Here is a 25,117-nt window from a genome sequence, read left to right on the forward strand (position 1 = left end):
GCGGGATGGAGCCGTGCAGCTCTCGAAGTGCCGTCGCTGGAGGAAGGGGGCCCTCTGGGTAAAGGACGGATTATCAGTCAGTATCAGTCAGCTTTGGCTGCGAGGGAGGGCTTCAGTTAGACAAGAAAACAAAAAGTTAAATCGTTAAGTTTGTCTCTGTTCGAGAGGATACGGGTCGGGTGTTTGTGTTTTCAGAAAATAAGTGTAGGAAGGTCACAGCAGCTTCTGTTTAATCACATCAGGGTTTTTTTACTTTGTTTAATCTTTATTCATCATGCAAATAACTTTCATTGGAAGTACACATTTTGCAAAAAGCTTATTTACATTGCTATAAATAAATATTCCTCTTGCTAATAAAATAATTGAAACATTAAGTGTTCATTCTGGCTTTAAAATAAATGTTTTAGCAGCTATTTTTTCTGTGTAAAAGCAAAGCACTTCTGTTTGACGACAGATGTGCCCAAACGTTTTGCCTTGAAGGGCCGAAACTTAAACTTATTAGTTGGCCACAAGCCAAAAGCAAACACCCATTGTATTTAATTCTTAAGATACAAAATTGGATCCCAAGTCTCCTTAATTGACCGACTTCTGTCGCTTTCTCCACTCTTGCTTTTCTATTAACAGTTTTGCCGCGGCGAGGTATACCGAACCACACCCGAGATGGATCCTATCTGGAGAAGGGTCATCTTTAACGTCTGTTTATTGATTTTGAAAATAGATATGGGTAGACAAAAGAACAAACACTTGAATTATCACAAAGGTTACAGGGTATAAAAATGTGACACTAAGACACGGTTAGCCTGCTATGTGTTCAATCAGACTAATGACAGGTTGCCAGATTTTCTGAAAAAGTCCCCCTCTGTTTGACATAGTGAATCTATTTTTCTCTAGTTGTGATACATCCTCATATTCCGTTAAATCTTAGTTTCTGTCCTGCATCCCTGTTGCATATATTCGCTTTATTTTACTGTTTCATCACAGTCGCCCTCAACAGACAAACCATTCCTGATTTTGCTGCTTGGTTTTTTAAATTGATTTTAAAGGTCCAGTTTGGAAGCAAAGTTGATTGTTGAGTCTGATTGTTAATATTAACATATAACTTATAAATCGAACCTTATGCTGGCCAGCAACACAAACAAATGCTCTGACCCCTCTTTTGGCAGCCCTGGTTAGAGACATATAGTACATACTGCTTTCTTGGCAGTAAGAGGATAGGAGCTACATGTGAAGGCAACACTAGACACATGGCATTAATGTCATGTGTTTAAATTGGACTCCTGAACTTATTGACACTTAAATATGTTCTTAGCAACCTACTTATTTAAAGCTATAGGAATCAATTTGTTGCTGTAACACATCAACAAGTTAAGTTTTTACACTGTGGAGGTAAAGTACAGTGTGGGGTTAGCTCAGGTGGCTGAGGGACCTTGAATATTTCGAGGGTGTGTTGCAATCCCGTCAGAATGAATTTACGCGATAACGAGGAGTATGTTATTATTACCATGTGGAGAGACTAGCAGGCCGCCTAGAATGCAGCATCAGAGAGTTAAGAGAGTCAACCCGGTGGAGCCTGCATAGATTCCTCAGCTAACATGAACACCTGTCAGGAGATTAACAGCTCTGCTGACCGGGGACAGGCACAGTTGTTATGGTCATGGATGTAGGAGCCCGTACACCAGCCTATCCGTTTCACTTGACATGTCGGGGTGTGAGTATTCTATATATCTCTGCTTGTGTTTGAACACCTGTACAGAGCGCTGGCTGCAGCACTTTGCACCTCAAAGATTAATTTAAAACACAAGGAATGAAGCGCTCGGGGCTTCAGACTGAAGCATCAATATCAGTGATGTGTTCTGGATGACAGTGGATTTTATTAAATCTCTGACAGCCCCTCCCCTCTACATGTTGACAGCCTGTTGTTCTGAGCCTGCTCGGCCTCTTTGAAGCGGTGCTATGGTTACCAATGTGCAGACGGAGAAAGGAACACCTGTACCTACGGATTGAAGAATGTTTGATATGTTGGTCAAGACATTTTCGGCTCATTTTTTAACATAAATATGAAAGATTCTCTCATCAAAATTTTGTTTAGTTTGACCCACTTTTTTGAGGTTTCTGTGCTGCTCAAACCATAAAAACTGATGGCGTTCCTCACGAGTTTGCTTTCACATATTTGCCTCATTAAAATGCATAAATTGTTGTGCGCTTTGTCACGCCGGATTTAGTTCAAACGTAGATGTGTAGTCGCGGCTTGCGTCACTCGCACTAACATATCACCGCAGCTGATGCAAGGCTGCTTGCACCGCGTTGCATTAACAGCGACGAAGGCTGGCGCGTGGTTCGCTGCATCCAGGAATCTTTGTTGTTGATGCGCTTCAAGAGGCCTGTTTTCATCCACTGATCTGAGAGCCTCCAGTCAACATGAGAGCAGAGAAGATCACAGTGCTGGGCTACATCTCAGGGCGGCGGTGCATTCGGTGCTGTCAAGATAAACTCAGAGACAATAAGTGATTTAATTACTCGTACGTGTCATTACTGCTGGTTTGCGTCCCGCGTTGTTCTTCTAACCTGTTAGGCTGGGTGTCGCTGCTCAGTCGGATTGCATGTTCACCACAGGTATGAGCTGCTTCGCTCAGCTGTGAATAGCAGGAGACGTCTGATGGTAACTCCTTGTAGTATCTGTATCACATACAAACCTGTCTGTGCATCCAGAGAGAGGAAGATCAATCTCAGGCTGCGACTAATCATTATTTTCATTTTTGATTAGTCTAACAATTTATTTTTAATGATTAACATATTAATCTTTTAGACTGAGACTCTTCATGTATTATATACTATATACTATTATTATCATAGCAGCAAATCCTCACATTTAAGAAGCTGGAACCATGTACAGATACTTGTGTACAAAAAGACTCTGGTAAAAGTAGAAGTACTGATTTTACTTCTGTAATCAAGTAAAAGTAATAGAGTACAGGCTGTGAAATTTGCTCAAAGTAGAAAAGTAAAAAGTTTCCCTCTGAAGGACTTTTCTACCGGCCCTTTCTGTGGCAAAGCTAACTGAAGCTCACGTCACATTAATATAATTCAAAGTTAAAGGTAAGGTTATATTAAAGTAAAAGGTAGAATCAGTAGGATTTGTCCCAGCTGTTCCTAAACGCACGACAGAGATAGTTGATTGGTGAGTCTCATCCCCAGGACGTCAAATAGCCACATTTTGGGTTGGTAAAGCGTCTCTAGCAGCAACAAAGTGAGAAAATAAGAAAATCCAGGCAGAGGGCTGCAGGGTCTCTGCAGATACGAGACACTAACACGCCTTTCCCCCCATCCCAGTCTCCCTCTCTGTCTGTTTATGTCTTCTTACATATTTTATGTTGTTTCGTCTCGCTGCGTCTGCCGTGCGCGATGTGCAGTGACAGGTTGAAATCAGTCTTGTAAAGTCGGGAGGCAGCGTGCAATGATGCAAAATAAAAATAATCAAATTCCCTTCAAATGCAGTAAAACTAAAGTAATAAGCATGTTTCGAAAATGTGAGGAGGAGAAAGTTCAGATATTTGTGTTAACATGTGGGGAGGAAAAGTAAAAAGTTTTCTGAAAAATAAATACTCAAGTACAGATACCTGAAATGTACTGAAGTACAGTAACTAAGTATTTGTACTTTGTTAGTTCCCACCTCTGATGGTGGGCACGTTCCACTCTTAAGGAAAATATCAGCAAGGCGAAGAACAAGAGCATCGAAGCAACTGAATTACTTCTTATATGTTTTATTGCTTTCCTAATTACTTTTACAGTCACATCTAATTACATTAATTTATGCTGCAAAAAGAAGTAATCAATATGAACAGAAGTGTATAATTGTGTAAAATCTGTATGTTTTACAAGTTTATTTATAGATTTCCCATAATAAAAGTACACAAACTTGAAGAAATATGTTATTATGACACCGATATTAGCCCTCCAATCCACCCAGGTGACCTCCATCAGGGTTAATGTGTCAGAGAAGCATCGCAAGAATATACATGCAACCAAAAATAATAGTAGAGAAATTAAAAAATAATTGAAATAAGAGAATAAACTAAACAAATGCAGCAGCAAAACAATAAGCAGAATGAATAAAATATCTATAAACACAAATTAAAACGTGACTATAACCAAAACAAACCTGAATTATAACAATCACACTAATCTGTCTAATTTTACAGGCAATCTGAGAAATTAATTACAGCTGCACCTCCTGCAGTCACAGGCAGAATCTCTCTCGAACATGTGTTTCCCTTCATCAGAGATAAACTGTCATCATGAGAAATAAATGATGATCAGGCTTTGTTATATTTCTCTTCCAATCCACTTATTATTTTCCGAAACAGTATAAAATATTTGCATCTTGACACACTTGGGAGAAAATACGATCCTTTTTCCAAACCATGTGTTACAAATGTGTTATCACTTTGTTTTCTTCACCTCCTGTGACATAAACATCAAGCCTCCCTGTTTTGCTCCCCACTGACTTTAACATCCACCACAGCTCAAGTGTCCGTGCTGATCAGATCCCCCCCCCCCGCCCGCCATGCTACAGCGCAGTACGCCTGTAGTAAACAAGCCTTTCCTTCCCTTACATACATGATGACAGGATGTCCTGCCATGCCCCTGTTGAAGGCATTGTTAATTGCTCTGTTGCTATGGATTTTGTGACTTGTTACATCACTGCTTCTTTGTCCGCGTGGGAATTGAATTATACTAAGTCGGGCTTTGAAATTCACTGAATGCCAACAGGTTGAATAGAGAGGGAGTACATAACCGGTTATTTCTGACAGGTGATGAAGGCGTTTTGTTGAGTTGACAGTTGCTCCAGCAGTTTATGGGTGCGTCTTCATAGTATGTGTTCAATGTATACATAAACCTGCTGAACCCAATAACCTGATCAAATACCTTTGTTATTAATAGACTAGTCTTGTTGACTGAAAGCTGATCATTGCTGCGTCTGTGGGGAGTAAGACTGTGTGTCATGTGAGATATGTGACTTGTGTTTTTGGAGATGACTCTTACACATTTTGGGATCTTAACCTCAGCCCAACCTGCCCTCAGATCACTGCGACCTTCGTCACCATGGTGATGTAAAGTGTTAAACCCAAAAATTCAACTTTCCAGTAATGTGAGAGGGAAGCAGCCTCGTACTGACAGGAGTTTGTGTATGTGTGTGTGTCAGTCAGCGTGCACCTCGGCTAATCGGAGTAATTGATCGAAACAGCTGTCAGTTTCATTGTTGTCCTGCAGCAATCGCAACAGCAGTGGCAACATTTACTGGAAACTGTTAGTTTTCAAGGCAAAGAAGGAAAGAAAAGCTGATTTCTGCCCTTTGAAAAAGTGCCAAGTGCATTTGTGTCAATTTTAGGTGACACGTTTTAGCTATTTCAGGTGAATACCAGGTCTCCTGACGACAATAAGGCTCAGGCACAGCACCTAAGAGGAAGAGAAGAAGAAGAAGAATCTTTATTTATATCACATATCATACAATGTACAACATGTTGACACTGGTAATCTGCATTTAACCCCTCCTGAGGGAGCAGTGGGCGGCCGGCGTACAGCACCCGGGGACCAGTGCTTCGGTCAAGGGGCCATATGAATGTAAAATCAATGTAGAGAGCAGCAAAAATAACTGACTTCTCCCAGATCTAACAGTTGTAGTCGGTCCCAAGTGCACTTCTTAAATAAGTTTCATTTGGGTTCATCTGCTTTAGCTTTTTATAATTTTCTGTACACTGATATGATAATGATAATGGTCCACAGTGATGCATAATTTAGAGCCCAACACAGACTGGATTATTGGATTTTTGGGGCCGATGCTGATGCAGATATCAGAGAGCAAAAGAACTCGATGTTCTTTATATATGGAAAATATGCATAAACACACATTTTTTTGAGTGTGATCCCTCAAATGTGATTATCAAACACTTGTGACAAACATATGTAATGGAAGCCGGATATTTTAGTATGTCGGATAAGTATTTTCTCTTCATAAAGAGCGGATATTGCAGTTAAGAGTAGCAGCATCTTGGGGGGGAGTGACTTGACTTAATGACCAGGGTTGGGAGGGTTACTTTAAAAATGTATTCTGATACAGTTACTAATTACGTAATCCAAGTTTCACATAGTTAAAGTAAACATATGCAAAAAAAAAAAAGACAAGAGAAAAGAAAAGAAATCAATAAGTCAATAAGATAATGTGTGTGTTCGGTGTCACACAAGACCAGAGTGATGTTGTGTGAGACTCGTGAAGTGTTGTCATGTGTGCACACGTGATAGTTATAGTTAGTATATCAGTCTTTATGTTAAAAATCGTAGTCCTCAACGGTGGAAATAGTTTAGGAAAGTATAGATTATAATTTACAGACTCAAAACACATTAAATTCTCATACGAGTTGTGAAATAAAAGCAGCTAATCACAGGCTTACTGCACTAATTTAGTCTGCAAAGTCCTTATTTAAGTTCTGTAGTACAGCGTGTACCGAGCTATATGTATGTGAGGATTTAGCTCCATGTTTATTATTGGTTATGTGTGGTTTGCTGTACACTTGTGTATTTGGACAGAGGGAGTTGTCTTGCTTTCACTCAGTGGCATGCTATATATCCCCCTCCAGCACAGCCTGTAATTTAGACAGTGGCGGGACACATGAGGGAACAAAGTGTCCATTAGCTGGATGTATAGGACGAGACAGTCTCAGCTATAGGACTGTAGCATGCACGCTGAACAATAGCCCACTGTGGCCCATTAAACATTGGACAGGGGGCCTCATTCAGATGCTGTTATGGATATAAATCTCTGGACTATTCTGAGTGTCTTTGGATTGTTCTGGCTGTTCAAGGAGCACGAGCTTCAAAGCAGGTGCTTCTTAGCCCTCCATTATCGATGCAAAGGGTTGATTCGGACAATTAACAATAAGCATTTTTTTTCTCACTCAAAGTAACGTCTTCAGATCGCTTCTTTTGTCCAACCAACAGTCCAAAACCAAAAGTCTCTTCCCTTACTATTATAAACGACAAAGAAAAGAAGCAAAGCCTCACAGAAGAAGCCAAAACCATCAAATGTTTGACATTTTTGTTTGAAAAAAATGACTGATTGATCGTGGTGGTAATGTGGTGGTACCCCAGCTCCCTCGAGTGGTACAGTAAAGAGAAATCCAATGAAATGAAATGAAAATAAGTTAATTTGATAGTATGTAATGATAGCAAAATACTGAAGAATTTTAAATTAAAGTACTAAAACTGGAAAATGTAGTATATTATCGTGAAGTTAAAGTTTCAAAAAGACTCAAAACGTAGCTCCAGATGGGAACAAGGTGAGCCTAATATTTTTGTGAGGTGATACACGGCGTAAAAAGTTTGAGTAAATGGGGATTAATTGACTGATGGTTGCAGCTGTTCTTACCTCTGACCCGGGACATCACCGGCCAACTCTCCCAGGACAACTCACCTCCGTGTACCTTTTTTTTTTTTCTACAGTAGTTGAATTAAAGGTCCGATTGTAAGAATTCCCAACTCATCAAATACTGATGCTTTGGGATGTTGGGAATGAGACTCAAAATCAACTTTCTTACAAACTGGACCTTTAAATTCAATTTATTTGTTGTGTTTTTATTTTTATTTTCCTCTCTCCTGTCCTCTTCTTTCTTTTTTCTTTCTTTCTTTCTTTCTTTCTTTCTTTCTTAAAATATATATCATTTTCATTCAACACTTTGCTCCTCTACTGTTGCACACCAACCTGGATTTCTACAACACTGCCCTGATACAATACCTAGAAACATATCGATACTGATCTTCAAAAGCACTACAGCGGTGTAGTGCTGAATCTCCGTGTAACTTTGTATCGATATTTTTGATATTTAACATGAATAGGTTTAAAAACTACTGTTTGTGTTCGTGTAACTTTCAGTTCATAGTCAATCCGAGCCATTTTTGCTGTTTGCCTGTATTCAATGTATGTTTTGCCCCTTCATGCCGACCTGCCTCCTGTGTTGTGTCTTGTCTGACTTGTTTCGAATCATCGTGCTTGATAAAGAATAATCATGTTGAAACATATAGACTAACGCCAACGTAATCCTTTAAGTGCATCGAACTCAGGGTAATTATCTCTAAGAACACACAGTTCTGCTTTGTTTTGCAATCATGCGTGCTGCAGCTGTCGTGAAAACCTACGCTGTTCTTAAAATAGAGCACTCAGCTACCTGACAGCCTCGGTAATTACCTGTTCAACACACCCCTACAGTTGCTGTCAAAAGTCACAGGTGGAGACACTGGCTGTCTTCCAATCAGGGGCGACTGGGTGGTACTACAGTGCCAGCAGAGCAAGAAAAGTCCCACAGATTGCAGAAGTGGGAGGGAGGGAGAGGCAGCATGCATTTGAGTGGGTCAGCAGGCTAAAGATAGCACAACTGGTAGAGACATCAGGGTTTAAGAGAGTGAGAAACACAGATAGACGGAGTCCATGCGTGAGAGCTGTGTAGCGAAAAGTCAGGTACATCTGCAACTTGAACTCGAAGTGCTCCTCGGCCATGCATATTTTACAGTCCCACTGCGTCATCAGGTCAGCACTGTAAGTCTTTATCATGTCATCTCTTTTGGCTCGTGTCGTCGAGTCTTCTGTTCTCTATTTGTTTTGGGACTGTGCATTTATTGTGCAACAATGTGTACATGCTGTACAAGCGGCCATCGAGGCCGTAGAAATCAAACTGTTGCTCTCGCACGTCAACTAAAAGTTTTACACTCTCTTGTGCTTGAGTGTGTTTGTGAGTGTGAGTGTGTGTGCTGCAAGGAAAGTACAGTGTGCACGTTTTCTGCGGGGTTGGCTCAGGTTGCTGAGAGGCACAGTGTGAGGGACTTTGCATATTTAGAGCTGTGTTGCAATCCCGTTGGAGTTTTTCACAGTTGGAAATTGAAAAAGCGCTCCGTGGTATGCCTGTCGTCATGCCTCGACCTGTAAAAACTTGCATTCCATCAAAAAATATTCAATCATGTTTGTTGTTTTTATTCACTAACCGACACACTTACTTCCACACTCACTGTTTGCAACCACGGCTGTGTGACATATGTTGAAGTCCGGCCAGGCTGCCTGCTTCTTTGCAAATGAAATTTCCCTTTAGTTTGTTTGTTATCATCTTCGTTTAGAGTTGTTACCTTGGAGCGATGATGTTAGACAAGAAGTTAAGTTGTTTGAGGTGCTGTCTCCTGCAGTACATCTGAGCAGATGTGGGAACTTTCACACTGAACTGTGTTTGTTCTTCTTTCTGTGCCTATGTTTTTGTTTTGTTGTCCTTTTGCTTCTTATGGCCACTTAACACCGTTTCTCTCTCACCCTTTCCACTGAGAGCTCTTAGAGCAGTGAAAATCACTTCTGAAGCTCTGCCAAGAGTGCTAAGCTCTTTTGGTTTTTTTAGCTGTGAGGCTGCTGATAATTTCAATAATGCTATTTTTGGATTGATTGGACTGTAATAGAGGGTTAGAGCTGGAGCTTATTCAGGGAGCCATCATTTATAGTGTCACTCCGTTATTATCGCTGTGCCAATTCTCTGGTTGTTGTTTTATATCAGATGTGTGGTTGAAAACAGAAAGCTGTGCAGCTCAGCTGTGGGAAAATAAAGCTTAACATGTGGCAGGCTGTGGTGTCTTAGGTTATGAGGGGACCAGTTGTCAGGATGCGAGATGCAGAGAAGGCGTAGTTGTCATTTGATTGACAGAGACCTGAATAAATCTGTTTTTATCCAGTTCGCCTATATTTCCATCTCCAAACAACCTGCCGCCACTTGGGAGGAGTGAACTGTCACATAGCTGACAGTTTGATGGCTGTCGCCCTCAGCGGCTGTATGGAGTGATGTGGATGTTTACATTCGAGTGGCAGTGAAAAAGTCAACCTCGTCTTCCCACTGCAGCGTTAATTGGTTTTTCTCAGCCTACCTACGTAACTTTTGCCCAAAAGAAATGTTCAGAAAGTTCAACATGCAACTAACCTGACGCAGCAGATGTTTTGTTATGCAGAACCACGCGCGAAGTCGTCCTTTAAAAGCTGTGCACTTTCAAAAAAATACTTGGCTGGTGATTGAACGAACCATCTGTCCGTTTCCATCTATCACGGACTAACCTCAACCAGCTCAACAGTAGGAGAGCACCACCAGAGACGTTATGAGAGAGGAGACAAAGCATTTGAAGTCTGTCACGCCAGGGATTATATGATACATATCGAGTGAAGAACTAAAGCATCTTTTCCATCTAAAAAAGAAAAAAAGCCTTCAGTGTTTTTCTTTTCTGCTCTTTCAATGAACTAAACTCTCCAGTTCTGATATAACCGATGATATAACAGCTGAGCTAACGTCTTCAGGAGCCGCCATTGTTGTTTTCAAACATACAGTTGCTTCTCCTGCTGGTCGTCACATCCAAACCACACCTGCAGCTGCCAGTAGTTCCTCAAAGGTCACAGACTGGTTCAACCGCTGTGTTCGGCGACGAGCCCAGAGAGCTTGAAGCCTGGCTCGATGGATTCGCAAGACCACAAGATCGTGATCCAGCGTTCCACACAAACTAACCGTGCAACCTTTGCTGTTGTTTTATGTACAGTGTCTTCACAGGTGAGCATCCTCAACAGTTGTCTTGTCAGATATCCTCCGTTCTCCTTCAACATCACAGCATGAAAAGAGCATTTCTAATAAGATGCTACATGCACCCGGTAGGCTATTTAGGAGATTATTTAATGCCCTGTTAAGCCATCTGATATGTTCTGAAAAGGGCAAAGGGAACCATCAGTGAAAACAAGCCAATGCTATAATTGAAGTCAAGGTAAAAATGTGAAAGGCAGATCGAGTTGGCATTTAAGCTCAATTACAGCAACTCCTGAGCTCCTCCTATATGATGTGTCTGAGGGGCAAAAACATGATTTGCTGACTGGTGTGAAATATAAAACGTGCTTGATTATAAGAGCGGTGAGAAAATGTTGTCTGTGAAAGCTTTTGATCAAATAGTGAGGGAACAGAAGAGCCGCTTGGCATAAAAATCTCCTTAGATCATGTCTGTGCATGCAGGCGAATAACAGAATAACAGAGAGGTTTCCCTGACATATGGAAATGATAAACAGAGTGGAGGTAAAGAACGCCTCATCACAAAACTGAGTGAGGTCATGTGGACCCCGCCAAGTACATACTGTTTACTTCAGGATTTAAAGAAATATTTAAAAAGCGTAGGAAAAACATGCATCCCAGTTTCATACTACATATTCTCAAGTAGCAAAAGATATATAGAGTGAGTTTATTCCAGCATGCAGGTACAGCAGAAATGAAGCAGCTCAGACAACAACGTTGTTTCAAATGTTGTTTTCTGGAGTTGCGATGGATGAATTGATCTTCAGCCGCACACACGACTGAACAAAATGACGAGGAGTGGCGTGACGGCAGACAAACGACCGAGCACCTGATGTCGAGAATTTCAGGGGCGATTTCTCTCTCTGGAAGGAGATTTTACACATATTTTATTTGAGTTTATATATCTCGTGTTTGGTTTATTTGTTGATTCTGGCGGCTCCTGTGGACAAAAGCGGTGTGAGCACCTCCACCTCCAGTCAAACCATCTAGCTGGCACGTGCATTTGTTTTGAAGCAAGTGAAAGAAAGCGGCAGCATATTTTTATTTAGCTGTTTGCAGGATGCATAGCGATGAGGTAATGCATCTGTTGAGAATAACTTTATGGAAATAGCCCGATGGTCCTCTCATTGATGCTAATGTAGGTCATATAGAGACTGTTTTACAAGCAGTTAAAAGTTCTTCATAGTACATTTAAATGTCTTGTGTTTGTATTTATTTAGCATCTTTAATGCAAATGAACATTTTTATGCATCAGTTGCTTGTGAAAGTATACAAAGTATATCAAAAGTATACAGTCATGCATTCAAACCTTTATCTAATCCTCAAAAAATATAGTCTTTACCTTCTGGCATTGTTATAAATTCTGCAGTTGGGTCAGCGCTTTAGCCTAAAATCACTAATAACCGTCTATCCATAGACTTTAGATCCAGACAGAGAAGAAGTCTGCGAAATAAAACATTAATGAGACAGAGGGTGTAACACCAGGCTTCATTCCTCCACATAATAACAAACATGCTGTAATACAACTCCATCGCAGTGCAAATGTAACCTTTAGGCCTGCGTGGTGCATCCTAACAGAGCCGGACCTTGTTTTATTTGCGGTGCTAATGGAGTCCAGCTCCCTGTCCTGGAGCTCGTATTAAAGGAGCCTGGTGTGGGAGGAGAGCTGGAGGCCATCGGGAGAGTCTGAGAGCAGAGAGCTCGACTCCTGGGAATGCTAAACACATCCAACGCTGACAAGAAGCACTCTCTCCCGTACTCTCCCTTCAGAAATGTTTTCTCCCCCTCTACTTAACTCTCTCTCCATCCTCCATCTCTGCGCTTTCATAATTCCCCTCAGAGCAGCCAGTTCCCATCTGTGCTTTACATGCCTTTCACATGTGTCAGTGAGGGTGCAGGTGTGTTTCTGCTCCTCGAGCATGCATGATGCTCTGCGTGATGCATATTACTGATGCGGGCTTTGTGTTTGGTCTCTTATTGTGTGCCTTTCCCATGTGTACTATAATAATTGGAGTTGTTTTGGGGGGATTAATTGTATTCCCCACAAAATTGTTTTCCGACTGTTTGGATTCAGTTTGGGAGAACCCTTGAGAACGGCGCTTATTCTGTCAAGTGAACCATTTGTTGCCACAAATTCTCCCTTCTGCTTTGACACAGGGCTTGTGATAAAGCGTTTACTTGTTGGTCTAAAGAGCTAAATAAGTTCTCTGTTAGAAATTAAACTGGCAGTAAGTCATGCTCCTGTTGTTCTTTAACCTAATTAGAGTAGCAGATTGTTAGCTGGTACAGGGATCCAGGATGATGGAGGGAAGAGACAAATACAGAAAAGTTTCTGGAAGTCTGGACATTTCTTTTTTCATGGGCTTATTTATGACACTGTCTGAACTGTACAGACACTTTCTATGTTCTCCTCAATATTTGGTTTATTGTTGCATGTTCTAACTCCATCAGACACCATTTATACCTGGTATAAACATTTGTTTTTTATTGGATACGATATCTGGAAAATGGTTGCCAAGTGTGCCAACCATGACGTTAACCATCGGTTTGTTCTGAAACGTCGAGTTTGACATTACGACCATCACTATCTTGTTTTTTTTTAAAGCCAGAAGTGGCATATTTGGACAACGGGGTGAAGCTGGGGAGGATAAGCAAATGCTCAACTCTATCCTTAGTGTCAATTGTCGTGGTAGTTACTTCTCTCAATCACGCCCTAAAACATACCTTGCCTTATCGTCTTTTTTACTCGAACTGGCAGATTTCACTGGGCATGTCTGCATCGCACTGCAGCCGCAACATGGCTGCTGGAGCCAATGATTGTGTTTCTGCTCCGCGGAGAATACGCTGTCAGTCTTTGAAGTGGATTGCAACAGATCGAGCAAGACAGGAAGTCAGACAGCGGAACGGCATCCGGTCAGTTCTCAAAATAAAACAACCTGTGCAGACTACAGCACAAAAAAAGTTGGAAATATTAATAATAAACTCACTTTAAACAGACAAATAAATCGATTTAACTAGGTAGTAGGGTCATTTTCTTCATAAGCTTACACACAAGTCAGACATCTTTTTGCAACCAGTGGAGTCGTCCCCTGCTGGCCATTAGCCAGAATGCAGAATTAAGCCATTTCAGTGTTGCCTTCATGGACTGGCTGCCTGGGCGTCTCTGTATTTTTTTGTTCTTTCCAGAGGAAGCATTCGTCCGTAGCCCTTTTCCTGGGCAGTCTGAGATAGCAGGAGGAGGTGGAATTAGATGACCTTTTAACTTGTTGAGCAATTTTTCCTCCTTTTCACATGTGGACAGACTGTGCAGACTGCTTTCACACCTGGCTGAGATGTGATCACATTGCAAGCCCAGAACAATTCCAGATGTGATCCGTCCAATCCAGTTTGGATTGTAATATATCCTGATACAGAAAATGCACCGTTACTTATTTCTCTTTGTTTTTCTCCCTCCTCTCTTTGTCCCTCTCGTTTCTCTCTCAGGTGGCTCAATGGCCCGAAAAGGAAGAGGAAGAACAGCCAATGTTCGGTGAAGAGCATGACTGGTGAGTACCTGATGCGGGGTGTTTTTGGTGGAGATAGACTCTCTAAAGCAGATCTGAAGTGGCAGCTTGGAAACAAACCTGAATTTTTAAGTCTCTTCAGAAACACACCTCTCCTTCAGAGAATAAAAGCAGTCAGTCTGAAAATCACTTCTCCAGCATTTGGTTTCAGCTATGTTTGACACATATTTGAATTCTTCTTAGAAAAGGAAAACGGTTGCTGTCAGTCTCACCACAGTGAATGCAGGCAGCTGAGTGACTGCACAGAAGCTCAGGGTACATTATTCATCGCTGCCTTGTGCACATTACGCTTTCGATTTGTCACCTCCAAAGAGAAAAAAATAAAACATCTTGGCAACTGTCATCAATAAACGAAAGCCTTCTGCTCCGTCTGCCTTTCTTGTCGGACGTAGAACGTTGTCTGAGTGACAGCTCCAAATCCCCCGAGCTCAAAGGAGCGAGTGAAGAAGGGGAGAGGGAGATATTGAATGAGATTGGGTGGGAGGCACACCAACATAAAAATCTGATTGTGCAGGATGGCTGATTTGGCATTTATAAAATATATCTTCCAGGCCAGTACTCGTCACGTTTTTCCCTCCCAGCAGGCTTTTTGCCTGCCGCTCTGCATCACTGCTGGAATCTTGTACCATATTCTAGCCGCCATGGTCCATTTGAGCCGGGAAAGTATGACAGTGTGTCTGTCTGAGGGGCATGGTTGGCTTAGATCAAATTACATGCACTGTAATGATGTCAGTGTTGTCCTGTGGGAGAGTGGGCCCTCAAACAGACTTTGGACACTTCAGTGGGCCTTCAGGACAGTACCAACATAAAAAATGATATTGGTCAGTGTTTTCGACAAGGTCTGAGGAACACTCACTGCCAGATGTGGAGCCATTGTTAAAGGCATACATTGGAATAAATGTTCTTAAAGTAAACTAAAACATCTCTTTTTTTTTTTCTCTTTGGCGGCACCTGTGACGATAAGCAGAGATTACAGGTACGCTTACAGCACTCACCAACCTTGTTTCCAGGTAGCAGGTAGCTGTTTTTTCTGCAAAAAGCTCTCATAAATTCACAGCACCAGACGGCAGATGGACAGATTAAGCAGCATATTAACAAAATTAAGCATTTAGCAGCTCAAGAGCTAGGTACTTTCTTTGAGGAGTGAGTGAAGACGACAGACAGAGATGAAAAAAAAGTGAATATTGGATTTACATTTGTCTGGTGGCCAGAAAAATGACTTTAGATGAATCCAGTTAATTAATTAGACAACAGATTGCTTACTGATTGATAACACGTTAGCTTAAACACATTTGTGCGGTGACAACCTGTCAAAACAATCAATTAATCAGTTATTTTTTTACTTATTAATTTGTTAACTTTGTTAAGCAGGACAAAAATTGGTATTTTCTACTTTATATTGTATAAGGATTTGCACTTAAGGTGTATCACTTTAGGTCTTTTGTTCAGACAAAATGAGCAGTTTGAAAGCAGAACAGATCAGTAAGTTGATTTATTGGAAAAACTATAGATCAATTGAAAATAGAAAACAACCATAAGTTGCAGCCCTGCTGTATTTTCACTGCAGTAGCGGGAACAATAGGTTTAGCATAACAGCTGTAGTTTCAGTTTCTCGTCTCCTGATATCCTCATTGTTTACAGTCTCAAATGTCACCTCACTGTGCTGTTGTCATGTCAGGACCTCTGAGAAACAATCCTGAGACTCCTTCAGGGACCTGATTCATACTGTACCAACTCGATCCGCACGCTTTCATAGAAACCCAAATGGCAGATGTTGTCTTGGGAAACTTGCGAAGACAAAATATTTATCTTGAGTCAGCCACACTAGAAAAATCTCCTTCCCTTTCCTTTCCTGGGTTGTGTTGGTGGACGTATTGCAGGGCCCGTTGTGGGAGGGGCGTGCAGCCGGAGCCAGAGAGCTGCAGCAGTATTGATTTTGGGCTTGGCTTCCAAACACAGCCACAGCAGGCTGGCTCTGGGATCCGGCTGCCGCTGCTGCTGCTAGCCCTGCCAGCGCACCGGAGCTGACATTTTTCCTATATGATCGTTGTCTGATGTCCTCGTTATCTTCCCTTCGTCCTGTTTCTCCTCTTCCTCCTACTCCCCCCTTTCACACCTCTTCTCCTCCCTCCTCCTCCCTCATTTAGTTTGTATTATTTTCTTATTGTCTTTGGCCTCAGTGTTTTTCATTTTCCCTCTCTGAAGGATTGACTTTCGTTCTTTTTTCTCTACTTGTAAATTTGCAAATGCACTTGTGCGCTTCCTTCACTGTTTTCACTTGAGTGCTTTGCTTTTTTCCTCCACGGTCTAAATTCATATTTTGACACTGAATGGATTTTTCTTATCAACAGAAAATGCTCGAGCTCTTCAGCGGTTTATAAAAAATCAATTTGGCCAAAATGTCACATGTGCCCCCCCCCCCCCCCCGCTCTCGTCTCTCCTGCTCCTCGTCTTTTCCCTCTCTTTCCCACCATCCTCTTCTTGCCCTCCCCTTCCACTAAAATCTGCAACAAAGCCAAAAGGCAGAGCCCAACTGACACTGCCAGTCACAGCTCTCACCACGCCTTGGTATACACACACACATACACACACACACACACATACAAGTGTATGTGTCATGTGAGCGTCATAGACATGTACTGTACTGTATGTACAGAGTGCAAAGATCTACCAGTGGCTCTTTGTGTGTGTGTGTGTGTGTGTGTGTGTGTGTGTGTGTGTGTGTGTTTATTTGCGACTTGCAGTGTACCATCTCCTCCCCCTCCCAGTTTGGGAGCTATATATCATACGCAATGGCTGGAAATCTGCTATTTCCTGTGTCTCTGTGCTCCCTCCCTCGCTCTGACTGGTGTTGCAGGCCGTATGGAAAAAGAACAAAGTGTCCTATTCCCTAGTTTAAAGCAGAGGAAAGGCTGCAGAGAGAGGACGCAGAGTACAGAGAGAGAGCAGTCCACATATTGTAAATTTAGCTTGAGGACGTTTATATAACCTATGCGCCGTATACTGTTTGTGCAACAAGTTCTCTTTTAGCAGGATTATATTGTAATAACATTAAAGAAACCAATCTGTAACGTTGTGACCTCAATGATTTGAGTCATGTTTGCATATGTGACTGCAGGGAATGAGTAAATGTTTACGTAGCTTATGTTATGGCCAGGAAACATCGAACACTTACTACTGACAAGTGTTAGTTGGTCTATTAAAAGAGTTGACAATCAATTAGAGAGTAATTAGACAGACTCCCTCTGTCAGAGTGGACATTTGGATCTTATATTCTACTTAATAAAGGGACAGTAAAGGGAGAGAAGCAGTAGCAGTGGTAGCTACCGACTTTTAAAGGTGCCCTGTGGACTTTTCTTGTAAACCAAAAAAGAAACCAAAAAAGTCCTCTTAACATAAAGTGTTTCTCAGCAAAAACAAATTGTCTGTATCCTTGAAGGCTTTACAAATACGTTGAATGGATTTTCCTCCTCATAAAACACTGCCAAACCCGATTTTTCGAACACTTTAAATTAGGCATGTTTACAGTCTTCTTCTTCACTGCTTCTTTGCTGGCGCGTTTGCTGCATTTCTTGGCGCATTACCGCCACCGACTGGCGATTAGAGGAATAGTGTGTCACGGAGTGCAGCCGAGGCCACAGAGAGTCAGAGTAACAAAGCCCAACCTGAACTCGACAGGCTCAAACCTGACGTGATAACAGACGTGTGCAGTGTAGATGAGGCATTGTTTTATATACATAGATATAAAATGTAAAAGATTTACATATATTTGATATCTATTGTTATGCACTTAGCAACAAATAGCCTCTGTGTTGCGTTCAAAGTGTGTCACGTAAACAACAAACCCCAGCACTCAACAGGACATATAGTATAGCCCTAACATAACTTATTATCACTTATTTTACACTATATTTCGTTATTTTTACACTATATTTTTACTAAAAGAACTTGAAAGCACCATGTCAATCAACATGACCTAACCCGACCTAAACCCGGACATCATTTTCTATATTTTTTTTGGGTATCCGTACTCTGAGTGTGCCCTCGTGCACCTGCGCTCTTCTCCTGGATCTCTTTATCCCATTATAGAAACTATTGATTTTGTTGCCCTGCAGGCCAGATGTTGCTGTATTGTTGCTAGGCTAGCTGTGGAGGACTGTGAGCCAACTGTTTAATGTTAATGTCAATGTTCAGGCAAGACAGGAACACCGCTGCTCCAAATGTGGTGCTGCTTTCCAGCTCACTATATATGCTCTTACTCTCCTGCTTTCCCATTGTTTGGCTTTAATATATAAATCCTTCCTTAGGCTGCTTCCTTCTCATCTGTGTATGTGTAGAAACCAAAATCAATATCGCCTGCGTTCTTACATTATTCTACAGGCATTATTCCCCAGAGTCAGACAGGAAATCTGTAAAATAAAAGTAAAAAAAGCTTTCAAAGATGCTGCACCTTCCTCCTAGAATAATCTGCAGAGAGTCCTGCAACAGTCAGAGCTGGTTGCTATGGAGGAGTTTAAGTCAGCTGCTCTGGAAATTGTTCCTGTGTACATATAATAACTGTTTTCTCTTGTGGTTGACCTTGTTTTGCTCACTCATATATACACACACATTTTTTGCAATAATCGGTCAAATTTGGTTTTCAAACACTTGTGACACAGATGATTCAGTCACTCTTGAAAAAGAGAAATATAAGAACTCATATATACTCCAGAATAATCATATATGGCATGTTATGAATTGTAGCAGACACTTGAAAATGAAAAGGTTCTAGCTTGCGGTGTTTTCCAGGAAAGGGAAAGTGGATGGCTGCAGTTACGGGTTTCCCCGGTTTGGGTGACTCAGCAGAAATGGTTTCAGTCTCCGAGCCTGCTGCTGTGGTGATGAGTAGAAAATAGTGTGTGTGTGTGTGTGTGTGTGTGTGTGTGTGTGTGTGTGTGTGTGTGTGTGTGTGTGTGTATGTGTGTGTGTGTGTGTGTGTGTGTGTTGGGGGAAAAACAACCCGAACAAACAAATTGTTCTGTCTAACTTTCGTCTTTGCTTCTTTCTCTCAGGGTACATACCCAGCTACCTCGAAAAGGATGAGCCATGTGTGGTGTGTGGTGACAAGGCCACAGGCTACCACTACCGCTGCATTACCTGCGAGGGCTGCAAGGTACACACACACACACACACACACACACCACAACCGAAGAGTTTCAGAAGACACACCAGATTTATAACCCACATAAAATCTGTCAGAAAACCTGAAATGAGGCTTCTGAGGTCACCTGCTTCTACACACACGCTGCTACATATCTGAGACACACACACACTCTCTGAAACACTCACTTATATCTGCACAAACACATGAAAGAGCCACAGTAAAATGATGTATTGACATGTTTGTCTTACACCTGTCAGTCTGACACGTCAGCTCTCAGCCTCGTATCATTTGTCTTCCTGCTTCTCTTCCTTCTGTTCCTGTTTGTTCGTCAGTGACATGTGATATCTGACGCACCACCGGAGAGGTTGCGATTTATCTTCGTGGGCATTGATGTATTTGACGAATGACTGACTGGCCGCCAATTAACAACATCAAAATCATGCTAATCATTTTATTATCAATCATAATCAATATTGCAGATATTTCTTCACGCTGCAAAACAATTGAGGATTATTTAATGGATTTCAATTAATTTCATTTCCTACATGGTTCCAGTAGTTCCAGTACTTGGATCTTAATGTATTATTAGGTATTCCTCTCCTTTGTCAACAAACCGTCCATCCGCTGATCTCTCCCCTGACTGTGTGTGTCCACCAGGGTTTCTTCCGTAGGACCATTCAAAAGAACCTCCACCCCGCCTACTCCTGTAAGTACGATGGCTGCTGCATCATCGACAAGATTACCCGCAACCAGTGTCAGCTCTGCCGCTTCAAGAAGTGCATTGCAGTGGGCATGGCCATGGACTGTGAGTGCTGCACCTATTACACACAGACAAAGAGAACATACATTACTTCACCTTCAGGCGCAGCTGTGGCGCTAAGTCTCGCTCATCGCTTCTTTATCACTCTGGAGAAAAGTTGCAGACTTTTGGCAACACGTAAAGTAATTTCATTCCTCTTTTTCCTCCTCCTCCTCCTCCCAGTGGTGCTGGACGACTCGAAGCGGGTGGCTAAACGGCGGCTAATTGAGGAGAACAGGGAGCGACGCAAGAAGGAGGAAATGGTGAAAACTCTCCAAACCCGTCCAGAGCCCACCGGGGATGAGTGGGAGGTGATCCACCTGGTGACGGAGGCCCACCGACACACCAATGCTCAGGGCGCCCAGTGGAAACAGAAGCGCAAATTCCTGGTAAGAAGAAATAGACAAGTGACAGTTACCCGCCAAAATGCAGCAGGTTTACAGAAAACAGTCTGTATTCAGATTTTAAAGGATGATTCTGGGTTTTTTTTCTGTCTTATTTTCATAGCTCAGGGTTATAATAGTTAATTGCTTGGAACACATCACTACAACAAAGTCTGACAGGGCAAAAAGAGAGATCAGACAGGCCGTAAACAAGACAACCTCTTTTTTTTATGTCAAATATGAAACAGGGAAATGTGAAAATGAGAAATGTCACAATGCATTAATCCCTCCTTGTGTGAGAAAGCTGTTTGTGCACTCAACTATGGCAACTATGTGTTTACCACACACGTTTTCTACCTTCCGTCTCCCTTTAAGTGGGGCTTATCTGCAGGTTTGTTTTAAAATCTGTCTGATCGTCTCACCACTCAAGTTTCTTGCCCTGTCTGTTTTTTGTGAATCAACGTCAGTGCTCCTAGATCTCAGCTTTTAATCTGGGGTATACAATGTTATCATATCTGATAGAAACACTGGCACATGACATATTGCATCATGCAAAAGCACTAAACAAAGAGACAGTAGAACCAATTTGATATGAACAAAGCCTCAGAGGTTGAAAGTATTGATTACAACTATTTAAACACTTTTAAACGAAAAGTAGTCATTATCTGCTCATTATCACGCTGATGGAAAGTCAAGCATAGCTTCACGTACAACCTCCTTACTTGCTATCAATAAGCAGCAGAGGGAGGGAAAAGGGGGAAAACTCTAAACATTAAGTGTTTTATAATGACTAATCAACACCCAGTATTGTTCTAATGATAGTTAATATGCAGAAACCCTAATCTAAATTGTTCCCCCGAATATATGTTTTATGAAGTTTATGAAGTTTATGTTCATGCAACAGCAGGAACGATTTGTTTAAGCACTCAGGACGGGTTGAGTGTGCGGTAACATTTAGTGCCAAACAAACAAACAAACAAACAGCCACAGGGGTAATATCAAACTGTAAATTGTGTAGTGCAGCTTTAGTGACAACGGGACAATATGGATTATTTCCTCACACAAACACGCGGGCTAAAATCAGAAATGATAGTGTTTCATTTTATCCTCACATGGCTGCCTGTCAGAGCTGCTCTTTATGACTTTATCACTCTGCGTTCCCTGCTGTCTGTTTCTGTTCCTGTCTCTCTCTGCCTGCGTCTTTATTCCTCAGTTCTCTCCAGTGTTTGGAGGGTTTTATTCATCCTAATCCTTCTGTGCTCTTAACCAGACCTAATTCCCTTCATAGTTTTCATTCACACCTCGACTCTCTTTTTTTTTTTTGGCTTTAATCTCTTTCCCATCTTCATTTCTTTTGTTTCCTCTCCCACTGTCCCTCCGCGTCTACCCTTACTTTCACCTCTGTTTTTTTTTTCCCGTTTGTTTTCTGTGAGCTCCCCTCCTTATCTCTGCCAGCGCAAATCCTCAGTCATGAGCGCTCATCTGCAAGTTTGGCAGGGATGCTGGCAGTTCGAGTTTCTCCCTCTCAAACTAAAGCTGAGCGATTGCACAGCGGGAAGACTGCAGTACTGCTCGGATTTATCCTGGACAGCCCTGTCAGGGTGTCCCCGCCTGGTATCAGTCTTTCCCCCTGTCTCACTCACAAACACAGACAGATGCTGACCTCATGTTTTGGCCGAGGATTATCTGAGGTGCTTACCCAGTTTTAAGCACTCGTTTACAGTTTCACAGCAGCTTTAGGGCCGGAGCTCATGGTCAAATCTAAGGGCTTCATTTAAAAAGGAAGGATCTGTGAGGTGTTGCTGGGCAGGGTTGGGTCAGATTACTTTTGAATTGTAGTCGATTACATGCCAGGTTTTGTCATTAGTAATGTAATCCATTGAATAACAAAAGATGGAAACTAATCTGACTACTGATTACTTCGAATTAAAACTTCAGGCAACCGCAAAAAGTTTATTTTTTGTCTCTTTAAACGGTGAAAAAAATGCATTTTGCAAGTTTAATTATATTGTACGATTCAAACAGAAGGCAATTTACATTGTTTTACAGGCGGATAGCAATACATTAAAATTAAGACATGGTAGCACTGTAATGAGCATCATTAGTAAACGGTTTGTTTTACAGATGTGAACAGGGCTTTAACTGCGTCAGGCTCGAGTTGGTATTTCAGACATTAAAAACGCCCAGGCTCGGTTATTACTCCCTTTATTAAGAAAAACAAAATTTAAGAAAACATGAAAGCACTAAAACAGTCAAAACAACAACAATATAAAACAAATCTAATTACCCTCACAAAAACAGTGCTGGCACAAACAGCAGGTGTACTGTTTATATTTGACAACATGTGATATGCCATCATTTAAAAACATAATAAACAAATGTTATAAGGTCACTGATTTCTCGCAGTCTGATTACATAATCCCAATTACACGCTATCAGGTACAACCCGACCCGGTCGGCGGGTGTTAAGAAGAAGTTTAAGAATTTCCTTCAAAAGAAAAGATGAATTTGTGTACTATGTTTTCTGTGATCCTTATGTCATCACTCCAACATGATTCGAGACTCGCATTTAGGATTAAAAACACAGTAAGTAGGTCAAGGTTAGTATTTAGGAAACATGTAGTATTACTGTATTAACCTGCTATAAGTTGTGGAAAGCCTGCCTCTACATCCAGCCTGGCACTAACCAGGGTTTGAATGATTAGCACAGTAACCCTGCTACTGTGAAATACTGTATATAAGCCCTGAGCTGGGTTCATCTGAAAAGGATAAATAGTTCTATTTCACACAAGCTTCACCCACTAACGGGGCTCTGGAGGCTGTAGCCACCGAACCCTGAATATCTAAATTTACATGCTAAGCCTTTTCAGCCCTGCGGCTATAAACCGGCAGCAGTGACACCGCTCCTCAACACACACCGTACTTCAGCTCACAAATGACTGCTCAGTCGAGGATGACTGTGTTGAATGATGCACTGATTACAGTAAGCTGTGCATCAAGTCAAGCAAAGGACAGCGGTGAAGAAAGAAAGAAGAGGCAAAGAAATGCAGAGAAAAAGTGGACAAAGACTCAAAGAAATGTTTGTTTTTTTCATAAATTGAACAGCCAGTGTGCTGTGTGTGTGTGTATCTATTATATATTAAAAATATATGAAAAACTAGAATGAGAGTCAGTAGAGCGCAGACCTCCGCCAGGGCCTAGCAGTCCCCTTTTGTACACATTCATAGATTCACGAGCCACTTTAATACACCTTATTTTTTCATCGGAAAATTAACAAAAAGTCCTATATTGCAGTGGTAAAGAAAGTGTGTCCCTTTATCTGGATCCACACCAAACGTTAATGGGGTCTATTCTGGACCGAGACCCATCCTCCATCCAAGTTTCATGGAAATCCGGTCAGTAGTTTTTGTGTAATCCTGCTGACAAACCAACAAACCATAAAGCCATTTTGTGATTTAAAAGAAATAGCGAGAACTAGGACTATATTAGTACAAGATGATGCTCACGGAAACATTTTCAGGCCTTGTTAAATATCTGGGATGAGAGGGTTTAAATAACAAAAAGACCTTCACCAGCACTTTGACCTAAAAGCATCTGTTATATCATTTATTTAAGTCATAAAATGTACTGAAACTTTGACTTGATGCTTCCAAAAGAGCAGATTGTTTTGGGCGTGTTTTCAACAGGACACTGCAAATGTAGCAAATGTAATGACAGGTGCAGACTGTAAAACATTATACTGTTAGATTTATAGATTATAATTATTAGGGGCTCCACAGTGAATTGAAATATTATCATAATCACAATATGGCCAAGTGCAATATCTTAATTCACTCAGTTTGGTTCTCTTTCCAGTCACGCCTTGAGGAAGAGACCATTCAGGCGTTTCTCTCCTATGTGATTTTTTACTCTGATAAGCCCTCATTGGTTTGGTGCGAGTCCGCCTGAAGTAAACCTGTGTGCTTCCTATTTCGAAGTCGCAATATCTAAACTACAGCGGCTGCATTTTTTCTATAAAGGTCAACTGTGTGACAAGAAAGCATTATAATAAAATACTTCAGCGCTGCAGGGATGTCTCGACCTACAAATCTTGTTTCCAGATGTAAGTAAACATGTTCGTTTGGCGCAGACCCCACAAAAGTCGGATCATCGTGATGATTTTAATAGTTCCTTTGCTGAAAATGGAAATTGTGGTGGTCCCTCCCACTAATCATGAATCAAATCAAAATAGTGCAGCTATCATGATAGATTTGTTTTGGGTTGAGTTTGATGTGAGCAGGAAATTCGAGTCTGTTCATGTTCCAGGAAACTTTTTGCGTTTATTTTCGTCTCACGATGTGACCCATATTCTCGGAGTATCTGGTTTAAGCTGTTAATTGACCACGAACAAATGCACCCGATCAGCAACCGTTCTGGTTTGTTTGGTACAACAAGAGCCCAGTGGTTTAGATTGTTCACAGTCCCTAAATCAAACAGCAACACTTGCAGTGAAAACCTGCTTCACTCCCACGTCCTGAACCATTGTAGTATTTGGCTGAATGCAACGAAGCACTCACATCTGTCAGAGTTACGGTTACACAGTGTTCTTCTCCTTAACGCGCTGCGGTCAG

The 25,117-nt window shown here is 41.5% G+C and overlaps 1 protein-coding gene across 1 annotated transcript in view; it reads left to right on the forward strand.

The window, feature by feature from the left end:
• The window catches only part of thrab (thyroid hormone receptor alpha b), a 154,167-nt gene that overhangs the window by 111,925 nt on the left and 17,125 nt on the right, over positions 1–25,117 (forward strand). Inside the window, exons 5-8 of the mRNA XM_073489288.1 lie at positions 14,103–14,164; positions 19,234–19,334; positions 19,983–20,130; positions 20,308–20,513. Coding sequence (XP_073345389.1) covers positions 14,103–14,164; positions 19,234–19,334; positions 19,983–20,130; positions 20,308–20,513 — 517 coding nt within the window. The remainder of the gene's footprint in view (positions 1–14,102; positions 14,165–19,233; positions 19,335–19,982; positions 20,131–20,307; positions 20,514–25,117) is intronic.

Source organism: Pagrus major, chromosome 20 (assembly GCF_040436345.1).
Source record: "Pagrus major chromosome 20, Pma_NU_1.0".
In the NCBI taxonomy this organism is placed as follows: domain Eukaryota; kingdom Metazoa; phylum Chordata; class Actinopteri; order Spariformes; family Sparidae; genus Pagrus; species Pagrus major.